Genomic DNA, 13,928 nt, shown 5'->3' with positions numbered 1-13,928 from the left:
AGGCCTAACTTCCAAGGGGGTGGGGACGGACAAATCTACCCTTTGTTCAAAAGGAGAAAAGACATGAAATTACTTAGGATCAGATCAAATGACTACTAGAGCCATCATCACCAACAGCAAATAGTTATTAAATTACTATTCTATTATGAGCAGAGAGCTTTATTAGGCTGTGAGAAATCTCTCCTAAGTGACAGAAAGGTTCTCAGGACTGTTGGATCATCAAAACCTCTAACTAACCAATGCAATGTTTATTGTTGAATAAGGAAATACAAAAATGGAGTTAGTTAATTAGTAAATGGGTGGATAAATGATAGGTCCCCGATAAAGTTTAGTAAAATGTAGCTCTCGGAAATGATATTGTGAAATTAAATGAGATAAATCAGATGTTAGTTTCTAGGGTAAATTGAATGATGCCCCCTGACAAGAAACCCACATCCTAATCCCCAGGCCTTGTGAATATGCCTCCTTACTTGGAAAAAGGGCTTTGCATGTGTGACTAAATTAAGAAGCTTGAGATGAGGACACTATCTTGTATGAGCTGAGCAGATTCAAAGTAATCACAAGAATCCTTAGAAGAGGAAGACATGGGGGCTGTAAGTCAAGGACCCCTGGCAGCCTCTGGAAGAAAAAAGTCAAGGAAACGCATTCTTCCCGAGGGCCTCCAGAAGGACCCCAATCCTGCGACCCTTGATTTTAGCCCCATCAAACCTTTATCAGACCTCAGCCTCCAGAACTGTAGGAGAATAAATTTGTGTTTTAGTCCATGAAGTTCATGGTAGATTGTTCTAACAGCAGGAGGAAATTAATACAGTTGCTAACAAAGTATCCCAAACATATTAGAAGTCCACGGAACGATCTCATTTTCTAGATGAGGAACCGGAGGCTAAATCAAGGTCTCAGTCATAAAGAGGAAAAAGTGGAAAAGGGGACAGAACCTATATTCAAGATCAGTGCTCTCTCCACAAAACCACAGCTGCCTGTAGTAGCCATCATAGTTCTTTACGTTCCAGTGGATAGCTGTAGGTGGCTAGGTGATGCCCTGCCTACAGGACCCTCCCTGACCCCTCACCAGGGAATCCCACCCTAGTTGATCTCTCCTGGGTAGATGGGGGAGCAGTATGTCAGCTCCAACCTTGCTTCCTCCTCCTGGCTAATCAGCACCAAATGAGTCACTATACTCTCTGAGCTGTTTGCCAACAGAAAAATTACACTGAGCGGACCTGCTTCCAGGAGCTGCTGTGTGGATCGTGCTAAAAGACCAACATATGCACCCATAATGTCCTTCCAGCAACATCTGGGCACTCAGTCAAGGCTCCTTTTGCCACCCCCTCCCCCTGTGTGCCTGTTTCTGCCTCCCACCCAAAAAACACTGAGAAAACAGCATCTCAGTTGCATGACTTCATCTTTTCCTATTCTGTTTGTCTCAGTTTTGTCAAAACATGTTTCCAATTAATGAAAGATAATTTCATTTAAATTGCAGGATTGCCCAGATTCATGGTGACAAACTCATTGCAGAGGTTAAGATGATAAATCCAAAAATTGGTTCCGTGTCTTGGCGTCTTCTCCCTTCCTGATCTTGGGCAATGTTCTGTGCTTGAATCTTAAGGCTTCAATTATGGCTGAATGTTTTATGTAGAACAAGTTCCAGAAGATTCTTCAACCCCACTTTATGTACTCAGAGGCTGATATATTTAAAGGGCAAAAACTTGGACTAGACTATTAGGTAATCTACCAACTAGCCATGAGGCATTAGTGGATTCACTTAAGCAATTAAGACCCTACTTCCCTTACCAGTAAAATGGGGATAAAATAACTTCTCAAATTTCATGTAAACATCACATGAAATAATGTTGTAAAATGCTTAGCATCTTTTTTTTAAAGATTGTATTTATTTATTTGAGAGAGAGAGAGAGAAAGCACAAGCAGGAGGAAGGGGCAGAGAGAGAGAGAGAAGCAGACTCTCTGTTCAGCAGGAAGCCCAACGAGGGGCTTGATCCCAGGACCTTGAGATCATGACCTAAGCCAAAGGCAGACACTTAACTGATTGAGCCACCCAGGTGCCCCTAAAATGCTTAGCAACTTGAGAGCAAGTCTCAATAAACCTAGCTATCAGAATTATCATGTCTCTACAGTTTCTTAGTATTATTTATAAACTTAATATATTTATAGTATTAGTATAAGTATTGTAATCATTATTATCTGTACCTATAATGATAAATATTAGTTATGCATGGTAGGTATATATATATATATATGTATATATATATATATGATATAGTCTATAGGGAGATAATCATATGTAACAATTAATTATAAACATAAATTGTTATATGTAATATCTATCTATAAAAAATAGTAAGTCCTCACACATCTAATTAGATCTATTCTAGTAGATTATTTGTAACCATCTATGTAAGAATCTATGCAATTACAGCTACAGATTTTTCAATACTTTTCATCATACAAAAGGCACAGTGTAGCCACAAAACCAGCATTGCAGGGGTGCTTCTGTTTAGGAGACTCACTCCATTTCCTAGCCCTTTATGACCAGACCTCCAGCCTGAGCTATTCCTCAGGTGGGCCTGGTCCCTGCAGTGTGCCTCTTCACAGCCCTCAAGCCATCTCACACTGCTGACCTTCTTTTCAAAACTCCCCATCTCCTCCCTTGGCTCCCATCACACTGAAGCTTCTGGGTTTCCTTCCTAATCCCTCTTCTGTCTCCTCTTCTTCCCTTGCACCTGCCTTCCCCTCACCAGAGGCCATGTTAGCCCCTCCCTCTCATGTGTGCTCATGCTGCTACCAATGACTGAAACCCCACATCTTTTGGGGGGACCCTAGCCCTATATTAACATCTCCCCACTCAGAGGCCCCTTGTATTATGCTAAAAGCCTCCCTTGCTAAAGCCTGCAGTGGCTCCCACTGTCTCTAGACTAACACCTGAGCATCAGGCAGAACAGGATATATGGGAACAGGGGTAGGTGAAGAAAGCACCCTCAGGAGGGGAGGTGGAGGGCTTCTCCATGCAGATGAGGTGGCCTGTGTGAACGCTGAGAGCCCAAAAACAAGAGGTGCCTTTCAGAAATCTTGGCTGGAGCCAGGGTTTTCAGAAACCAAACCCCAAGACAGACTGGAGCATTTATCCAGTCTGCTACATGTCATGCTAAGGTCATAGACATGATATTGAGGCCAGTGGGGGATGGTGTAAGATTTGGAAGAAGAAGCTGTCCTGATCTGACTGGTACACTTTTCAGAAAGTAACAAGAACCCTTACACGGGCTGACCCTCAAATATTCACTGAATTAAATTTCACGAAGAATTGTTTTGCCAAAAAACAAGCCACATGGGAACGTGGCACAGACAAGTGTCACTACAGCCAACACTGTCAGGCCTGGGATGCTGGCATGCCTGAGAAAAAACCATTCTTCCTTCTGCTTCAGGATGGCACTTTCTTGGTCCGAGACTGTTCCACGAAATCCAGGGCAGAACCCTACGTGCTGGTGGTGTTTTATGGGAACAAAGTCTACAATGTGAAAATCCGTTTCCTGGAGAAGAATCAGCAGTTTGCCCTGGGGACAGGACTGAGGGGAGATGAGGTGGGTATGACCCGACAACTTCCTTTTCCCAGATCAAAGACAGCAAGGGGAGACGTTGGGGGGAATGCTGGCCAAGTCACCCATCATATCCCCATGACTGCTGGGGGAGGAGAAGAGAACGCCACCCTGGAGGTGGAGACTAATTCCCTTCCAGCTCCTTCTACAAGCATCCCTGCCCACCTTAAACTTCAGCCCACGGGCCCCAGCCACTCCTGACCATTCCATCCCCTGTCCACGCGGATCTGCCCATCGAAGGAAAGTCATTCTGCAGGACACATCCAAATTCTGCCTCCCCGGAGGTCTCCCCTGAAGCTGGAGTTAGTGTTAACACCACATCCCTTCCCCACCCCCACGCCAAACCCCCACAGGTGGCATTCCTCACCCTACCTTCTGGCATTAGGAACACTTAGTCGTGTCTCCAAATTGAATGTGCGCTCAGTCACGGTATTCGGTGCCATGTTGAACATGCCCGTCCTCAGTACACACCTGCTGACAGGCGGCTTCGTGAGAGGATCCGTCAGTTAAGGCCTTCCAGATTAACTGCATAAAAACAAAGGAGGAAGGAGACTGATTTTGGCTGAGCATGCTTGCAGTCGGCCTGGTCTCTGTATCACCTTGCGTGAACCCTCGACGACTCCAGCCTTAGATGTAGGGAAACTGAGGCTCAGAAAGTTGTGTAAATGGCTAGAGACACAGGAGTAATGAGAGGGTGAGGAGAAGCTAGTCTTTCAACTCTTCTTGAAAGGAAGGCAGGACAGAGGGATTGGAAGGGAAGGGTAGGGGTCAAGTTCTACATCACCACTTACTAAGTATGTGAGCTCAGACCCGTCACTTAACGTCTCTGGGCTTTAGCTTCTTCAAAGTGAAATGCAGTGTTCTTTTCTTGTGCAGACTTCTCTAACCCAGGAATTTTCATTTAGCATCTCCAGACCTCAGTGTTATCTGTTGGTCTATATTATGGGCTGAATTGTGTCCCCCCCTGACTCCTCCCAGATTCCTATGTTGAAGCCCTAACCCCTAGGACCTCCGAATAGGACTGTATTTGGAGCTAAAGTCTTTAAAGAGGGGATGAAGGTAAAATGAAATCACGTGTGAGGGCCCTAGAACAGTATGTCTGGTGTCTCTGTGAGGAGATTAGGACACAGACGTGCACAGACATAAGGTCACAGCAAGAGGACGGCACCTACACAGCAAGAAGAGAGGCCTCAGATAGAACCAACCCTGCCAACACCTTGATCTTGGACTTACAGACTCCTGGACTGTTGTTCAGGTGCCCCCACCCTGACCCATCTGCGGCCCTTTGTCATGGAGGACTGAAAAAACAAATCCAGCGTAGAACCAGAACTTTCACACAACTCTCCACTGTTCCTCGGTAGAGATCAAAGTGAAGAACACGGCCAGGGCTGCCAGAGCACATCAGGAATGTGCATATGTGAGGATCCCGTCAGTGGCCACGTGAAGACTGCAGCTTAAACCCAGTATCCGACCCAGAGGCCTTTCGGAATACCGCACATAGCTGGACACGCGTGGTCCACACCGGCCTTTTCAAGAGCCTGGGAAAGTCTGGTCATAAATGAGAGTGTGAGTGGAGAGAGAGATTAATATATAAGTCTGCTAAATGCAGCCACACTGAGAGAGGAAGACAGCAAAGATGAAGAGAATAGCCAATTTTCCCTTTTGTGATGAGGATTAGTGACTTAATGAATGTACCCCATTCCAAGCCAGCCTGACACTTAGCAAGCCCACAGCAGATGCAAGTTATTATGCTTTCATCCTTATTCCCGAGTCACTGTAATAACTGGGGTACAGTTCCCCTGAACCAGATGCCTATGGTTGGTGGACATTCCAGTTCAGTCTCCCTCCATCTTTTCTAGCTTCTTCCAGCTCCTAGAATTTCCCATGTTCTAAAACAAAAAACAAAAAACAAAAAACAAAAACAAAAAAAAAAACTGTATTGTGACTTTTAAATGCTCGGGGCACAGAGCAAGTGGAAATCACACGCCCTGACCCACAGGGCCTCTGCGAGGTGCTGTGTCACTTGCTCTCTTACCTGGACCTCAAAAAACCTCAGAGAAGGGTGCATTACTGAGACCCTTTTACCAGTGAGGACACAATGGTGAGGACCTAAAGAGGTCACAACAGCTTTCCTCCCGCAGACACACTTTGGTCTGCTCATAACAGAGGAGACGGCGATCTTACTCCGGGATGACATCTGAATAGCGTAGAATCAGATCGTAAGCCAGTTCCCCGCCTCAGCAGGGCTTGCCAACCATGACAGCCCAGATTAGACCATCAGCTTCCAGGTGAGCTGCTCTAATTATTGTCACCAAGGACCCCTCAAGGATTCAAATGCCTATTTTAAGAAAACCCTTTTTGGGTTATTCCGGAGTTTTCTCCTCCCATTCGTTATCCCCCCAAGCCAGCCTCCTTTTTCCTACATTTATTTAACACCTGCATGTTTGCCGTGCACAAGGCCTATCCTGTGCAGAGAACAATTGCTAATTAACTTGAGCAATTTAATCCTTCCTGGCCAACCTGCGACGATGGTGCCACCAATATTTTCATTTAACAGACAGTGACACTGAGACACAAATGTTAAGTAACGGGCCCCCCAGTCACAGCAGGTACAGAGCAAGGCTGGGCTTCACTTTTCATTCTGCAAAAATACTCATATGGTCTTGGGTAACATGGTGACCAAATGCCAACAATCAGCAGCCTGCCCAAAAACCGTCCAGAATGCGGGATGAAGGAGAGTTAACACTTTCATGAAGCTTACTGTGCACCAGGCACCGGATGAGAAAGGACACTTCCCAACTGTACACTTTCCTGCCTCACGAGTCGGATGCTGGTGCCAGGCTGGGACAGTCTAGCTTGCTCTCAGCTCCCTCCTGCCCCTCACCAGGCACGGGAGCCCCCACTTTGCTGGGGAAGACGCTCCCAGCTTTACAAAAGGGAGAGAGTCACAACAGTCACAAAAGGGAGAGAGAATTTGATACAGGAAGGCTCTGCTGAGTGCAAGCCAACTCCAACTACTTCCTCTGGGGCTTGCATAAAGAAATAGCATCTTCGTTTGACTCTGCGGGAGCAAGGTGATGAGATACAGGGTTGTCAAGGATAATTTTGGTTTTGTGTGACTTTTTCACTGCCTTGCAAACTTGAGAATTTAACCACACATCCAACACAGTGACACCCCTCTCAAGGGAGTTATTACATCTCAGATTAGTTGACATAAACACAGTCACATAGAGACTCAGACACACAGAGGCAGGTGCTTAGTGAGTAGGGGTTTCCATCAGAAATGATTCCCAAGTGCCTCTGCCTCGGGTCTGTGCCCCCGGGCACTAGTGAGGCACAGCTCTCCCCAGGATGTGGGGGTGGCAGAGGATGCCTGGACAAGGCTCCAGAAGGCGAGCATGCCAACATCTTCTCAAGCACAGAAGGGGATCAAACCCACCCACATCTCCCAAGAATAGGCCTGGGGAGGTCCATTTTGCTGCATTGGTAGGTATTTGGGTCATCCTGTTAGCCACGTGGCTAGAAACTCATGTCTGAATTCAGATTTAGGAAAGACCCCGTGTCTTCATACCCTGGGTCCTCTAACAGAGCACCACCAGGTTGGTGACTTCAAACATCAGAAATGCCTTATCTTGTGGTTTTGGCGGCCAGACATCTGAAATCGAAGTATCAGCAGGACTTCTGGACATGGAGGGAAGATCCCTCCTTGCCCCTTTCAGCTGCTGGTGGCTGTGGGCAAACCTCAGCTCCTTGTCTCGTGGGCCCTATCGCCCCAATCTCTGCATCGGCTCTAATCTCTTCCTCTTCTCTGGGTGAATCTCCTCCCTGGGCTTCAATCTAGTACGGGTATGCATGACTGTTTTTAGGGATAACCTGGAATTCCCTCCTCCTGCAAAGATCCTCAACTGACCCCATCTTTTTTTTTAAATTAACATATAATGTATTATTAGCCTCAGGGGTACAAGTCTGTGAATCATCGGGCTTACACATTTCACAGCTCTCACCATAGCACATACCTCCCAATGTCCATAACCCAACCACCCTCTCCATATCCCCCCCAGCAACCCTCAGTTTGTTTCCTGAGATTGAGTCTCTTATGGTTTGTCTCCCTTCTGATCACATCTTGTTTCATTTTTTCCAACCCTACGCCCCACAGCCCCCCACCCTGCCTCTCAAATTCCTCATATCTGAGAGATCATATGATAATTGTTTTTTTCTGATTGACCTATTTCGCTCAGCATAGTACCCTCTAATTCCACCCACATCATTGCAAAGGGCAAGATTTCATTTTTGATGACTGCACAGTATTCCACTGTATGTATGTATGTATGTATATGTGTGTATGTGTACACATACACACACACACACATACATATATATACCATATCTTCTTTATCCATTCATCTGTTGATAGACATCTGGGTTCCTTCCATAGTTTGGCTATTGTGGACATTACTGCCATAAACATTGGGGTGCACGTGCCCTTTCTGATCACTACATTTGTATCTTTAGGGTAAATACCCAGTAGTGCAATTGCTTTAACTGATCCCATCTTTTTTCATGAGAAATACTATCCACTCTTGACATACAAGGCAATACAGATTCCTGGGATCGGGACATGACGTATCTCTGGGGGACCACCTTTCAGCCCAATCTACCCATTTGCTCAATTATTGCCCCACCATTCATTTTATGCTTACACTATGCTAGACTTCATGCTCCATTCTGGGGACACAGAGTCCTTACTGCCCAGGGGCTATCCTGCTCATCTGTGCCCATCGATGCACATGCCCAAGCAGGGGTGAGACTGGAAATATTTAGCCATTGCTAAAACACCAGCCCCAGCAAGAGAGGCACCTGCCATTAATAACCCACAGAGCTTCACCTGCTGCCAGCCGCTAACCTGCATCTGACTTCAGAAACCATGTGGGTCAAGGTTTCTGTGAAAGCTCATAGAAATGAGCCATTTCTATCATCAGACCTTTCCTTGCCCTGCAAATGGTTATGATAAGTGACTGAAAAATTATGCTCGATGTTTACTTGGTGAATCAAACTTTAAAAGACTAGTAGGTAGAGACCAACAATGAACCCATGAGATCACAACTTCTCATTTCCCCTGCCTGCTTCTCTCTTTTCTCCTTTCACTCCTACGTGTGCTCGCAGACAGATTTCTTTACTCTTCTGGCATTGAATCATTGCCTACTGTTGGGATATAAGGCAAACACAAAAGGTTTAAAGACATTTTAAGATTTAATATTAGGGTGACATTTGCTCCCCTCCTGGAAAAATCATTTCATATGAAAATAAGAGCTTCATTATAGTATTTTTAAGAAGTCTCTTTAGGGTAATAATATATCAGTTGTGGGCCTATCACTACAAGGGCATAATAAGAAATGACAGTAATGATTTATCACTCCTGCCTCGCTTGCTTCCTACCACTTATTAAAATTATCATTTCACGTAAAATGGCATCCATGCAGTAGGTTATTAAAACAATTAATATCACACTTATTATCTCAAGACCATCCTGAAGATAGCAGGAATGAGAAGAGGAAGCAGGCGTTTTCCCTCTGAAGATGAAGATCAGGGAAGAAGCTTTCCTCTGTGCCATGTGGGTTAACCAGTTTTGCAGAAGAGTTCCACATGAGAAGTTTCTTTTCATTACTCACTTTCAGTTTTGTCAAATTTGAAAAAAGAGGAAGAAAACACTGCTCTTAGTTTATAACTGGAAGTGAAATACAAAAAAAAAAAAAAAAGCCTTCCTGGAAGTATACAATGATCATCTATAAACTTCTCCAGTGACCTCATTGCTCTTTGTGCATATTCTTGGCAAACCCAAAAGGGATGAGGTCATGTTAATGAGACAGGTATTGAGCACTCACTGTATACCAAGCTGTCTTCTAAATGCTGACTATGTGTCAACTGTCAATTCAATTAATCCTCACAAGGGCCCTTGGAGGTGGGTCTTGATGTTACTTACCATCGCTGTTCATCGATAGAGAAACTGAAACAGAGAGTGTGAGAAACTTGCCCGAGGTCACACAGCTAGTGAGTGGGAGAGCCTAGTTAGGAACTCAGGCACTTGGTCCCCAAAGGCCCTTCACATACGACTTCTCTAACACTATCCTTATTCCCCGTGGGACAACCAGGAAACCACCTTACTTTAGCATCAGGTAGGAATTAGTATTTATTGTGTACACCTCAGGGGTGGACAGATGGGTTATCTCCTTGAAACCAGATCCAGTAACAGGTGCACAGGAGCAAGTCACAGAGTCAAGCAAGACTGTTGTAGCGTGAAAAGACAGAACCTAAGTCAGATGAGCTGTGGTAGGAACAATGGGGAAGCTTGTGGACTCAGTCTTCAGGATGGGTAGGGATGGAGTGGATCTAGGGCCATGTCAGGAGATTCGTCGTTCCCTGCTTCTTTCCCCAAGTCTTTCCCTTATTCTTCACATCAGCCACAGGTGGCAGGAAGGAGGGGACTGCCAGAGTGGTTACAGACCTTTAGCTTTTCAACGCAGTGCTCCCCCAAGGAAAAGGAGTTCCCTCCCAGTAGCCACAGGCAGCCTGAGGGAAGGTTCATGGGGTGCCTAGTGATGTTCTTGAGTTCTGAGTTAATTATTTTCAGAGCACATTATTCCTAAGTGAAATTACCTCCTTGTATAGGAAGCTATTTTCCGTCTGCTCCCACCAGAATGCAATCTCCATGAGGACAGGCACCATGACAGTGCCATTCCCTGTTGAATATCCCGAAGGCCTGCAAACATTTCTGTGCTGGGCGCATTGGGCAGAGGGAGGGTTCACAACACTAGAGCAGCATGAAAGGCTTCCCCGCCAGGACTCCCTCCCGTCAAGCTGTGCCTTCTCTATCCCAGCCTGTTGGAACCCAGGATCACAAGCTGTAGGCAAGCTGTATAAGGGAAAAGCAGACAACTTGTGTCCAGAAAAACCAGGTTGCATTCCTGGTCCTGGGGCTCTGCCTTTGTGACCTCGAAGCAGGTCAGTCCACATCCCTGAGCTGCAGTTTCCTTAGCTCTTCCATGAAGACCATTCCCCCTGTCCTGCTCACCTCCGAGGGTTACAGCCAAGCCTCCTTGGCTCAACATCGTCTTAAGGTGTGCAAGGCTGGCTGGGTGAGCTCTTCCTACTCACCCTTCAGGATTTCCTTTGAGGGCACACCCAAACTCAGCTCATCAGAACCACCCTCTGGGTCCTCACATCTTCAACACCTGCCTTTGTTCATGCTTCTTCCTCTGCTTTTAGAATCCTTAAGCCCTCTTGTCCCTTTATCTAGACACCCAGAAGGTATAACCCATCTCAGTTCTGTATCTTCAGCAAAGCACATGCTGATTCCCTAAACTTGAAATAATCTCACTGTCCATTCAATCACCACAACCCTTCATCTGTGCATTTCCAGGAACATAAAAGTAAAGATCTGCTGTCATCTCATTATTTCACAAGAAGCCCAGGGAAGGAAATGTCATTGGCTAAGAACTGCCAGAACCTGGTGGCCGGCTCTATTCCTTCTGATTACCCCAGGATTCACTGGAACACAGGGGTTTCTGGAAGGGGAGCTCACTGTAGGCCTTCCCACCAATCCACTCAGTGAAGGTCAAGCCCTGACTTGCTCACGTTTGGTCTCCCCAACCATCTTACTCTCCCATGTTAACATTTTTACCACTCATCTTTCAGGAGCTGTCTTTCCAGTTTCTTTTCTTTTCTTTCTTTTTTTTTTTTTTTTGACACTTTCTGACACAGCTTCACAGTTCAAAAAAAAAAATATTGAGTTAACGTCTTCCCTAAGAAAAATGAGGCATCTTATTCTGCGCTTTAACCCACCAACACAAAAGATATTCAAATTTTCATTAGCTTACTTTTCTGTGTTTCAGAAGTTTAACTCAGTGGAAGACATCATCGAACACTACAAGTATTTTCCCATCATACTAATTGACGGGAAAGACAAAACTGGAATCCACAGGGAGCAATGCTACCTGACTCAGCCCCTCCCCCTCAGCAGGTGCTTCTCACTTTGGTAGTCGGATTTTGTTTTCTCTGCGGTTCCAGTCCCGCCCACCAGATCCAATACCTCTACCCACTTTTCACTGATTTCAAAAGATGATTTTTCTGTGGCTTCGAGGGATTCCTTCTTTGACTTTGAAGAAAAGGAAAACATTCTATAATGGAAATTGGGAAATTGATTTCAGTTTTGAAAGTTCAAACCACAGAAGAAATATTGGTAAGAAGCAAAAATAAAAACGGGCTTTTAAAAAATATCTCCTAAAGAGAAAACTATAAACGCGGTGACCATGGGTCACCATCCTTCCAGATGAGAAATAAAGGTGATGAGAAGCTTTGCTTAGATGTTTGCAGCTAGCATGGGACAAATCTGTGTGAGACTCCCATACCGATGCTCTTTATAGGACGTGGTCCTGCCTTTGTTTCAGAAGCAGTAGGACCTGTGAAGGTACAATGTTTTTGAGATTCCTTATGCTGAAGATGTTGGTGAATGTAAGCTCTATTTTATTTGTAATCCCGAAACCTCAATTTTAGGGAAGGAATGTAACAGAAAAGGAAAGTGTTTGCAAATATCACCTGTAAGACAGAAATCAGAAATACTTTCACTCCGGGGTGAGAGGGCTGTGGGCCCAGCCTCCAGGACTCTGTTTTGAGTGGCTTTAAGACAAATGGAATTAGCAGATTTGCAGTAAGGGAGTAAGCCTAAGTCTGAGTGAAAGTAATTTTTTTTTTTAAATTCCAATTATGGACTTCCCTTCAAGAGAAGTGTCCTCATTAGTGCTATTAATCATTAGATTAGTGCTATTTTGAAGGAATATTGCATGCCTCCTGATACTGTTCCCTCCTAAAGCTAAAAGGATCCCACATTATTCCTATTTTATAATACAAATAAGGAGTAAGAGGCTCAGAGAGGTTACTGGTCCCATTCAGTATAAAAAGGGAGTGCACATCTTTACCCATTTTGCCTGGCTCCATCCTAGCACGCCTTCCCAGGTACATTCCCCATGGAATTTTATCATCAAGTTGAAAAGCTAGAGAGACACCATTTGGAAATACAGATTTGCCCGCACTGAAATATATAAATAAATAAACTCTTTAGTGGAGTAAGTTTAAAAAAATGAGAGAGAGAGAGAGAGAGAGAGAGAGTGTGTGAGTGAGTTCTGGTTGAAATCAATCTACATAATGACTTCAAATGTTACAAAAGCGTATACATGAAATGTATGAAATATTTATGCAAGAGTAGCTTTAAGGCAGAAGTAAAATCAAAACCGAATTAGAAGGAAAGGGATAACAATGGGAACCATGCTCGGGATTCTCTCCTCTAAAGCAGCAGCCGAGGAGTGCTCTCAGAGGAGCTCTGAGCGTCTACCTACCAACCAACCTGACAGCTGCATGGGTTCAGCTTTCCCAAGGTAGGTGGGAAGTTATGTCTCTAAGTCAGGTCAGGAATATTTGATGAAGAAGCTCTTTGTCGGTTAGAGTTCCTGATGCCCCACTGAGTCTCCCTTCCATGGCACCTGCACAGGATCACATAGAAACCAGGAGCTGAGCAGACCTGAACTGTGGCTTCTAAGAAGCGTACTGCTCAGAGCTGCAGGAAGTGTGGCTTCTGGTCACTCTCAGCTAGACTTCGGTAAACTCAGGCCAGCATGGAAAGAGACCGCGGAGGTCCCAGCTGGGATGCAGGAAGAATCTGAGCCTCCCTCTACAAAGCTTTTGGAAGATGCCCGCGAACTCTGATTCACTGGTTTGCACCATTCAACACTGTGTGCTCAAGAAATGTCTGAGTCTCCTCAAGCACCATGGTTGTCAAAAAGGGTGAGCATATGCTGGTGGCTAGCATTTTATGAGGCTTATGTTCTTCAAAATGCTTCTTTCATAAATGCCTGATATGATGGGAAGAGGAAGAGGATGTAGAAATCAACCATGTTCAAATAAAAAGCCCACCATGCTTATCTGTAATGAAAATCTCTGGAAAGAAAGATAAAATTCAAAATATTGACAGGGTTGTTTTTTAGATGATTAGGGTTTGAGGGATCATGTTAGTTGGGTCTTCTGTAACTCAGATGCCAAGACAAGAGTTAGAGATGCAAACATTTGTTAGAGGTGATGCCTGAGAAAGATAAGGGGTGAGGGGAAGGAATAGGACTAGGCAGGGAGAGCTTTTGGACTGTGACGTGGTCTGACCCTTATGAGAGGAGAGAGAGAAGGAGGGAGGTGGGAGTAAGGAAACCATCCAGCTGAGATACAGCTCTGAGAAAGTCCTGGCCAGCCCGCTAGTATGATTCAGAGCAAGCATTGCTC

General features: G+C 45.0%; 1 protein-coding gene across 1 annotated transcript in view; it reads left to right on the top strand.

Annotated features, from left to right (window-relative positions):
• CLNK (cytokine dependent hematopoietic cell linker) overlaps positions 1-11,644 on the top strand; it is a gene marked incomplete at both ends in the record, with an annotated part of 149,739 nt that extends 138,095 nt beyond the window's left edge. Inside the window, 2 exons of the mRNA XM_080796353.1 lie at positions 3,438-3,593; positions 11,498-11,644. Of these exons, the coding sequence (XP_080652479.1) occupies positions 3,438-3,593; positions 11,498-11,644 (303 nt within the window). The remainder of the gene's footprint in view (positions 1-3,437; positions 3,594-11,497) is intronic.
• Positions 11,645-13,928: the final 2,284 nt, after the last annotated feature.

The sequence above is a fragment of the Martes martes genome (assembly GCF_963455335.1).
Source record: "Martes martes genome assembly, chromosome: 2".
NCBI lineage: Eukaryota > Metazoa > Chordata > Mammalia > Carnivora > Mustelidae > Martes > Martes martes.
Note: the sequence above shows the minus strand (reverse complement) of the source record. Positions and strands in the feature narration are given on the sequence as shown.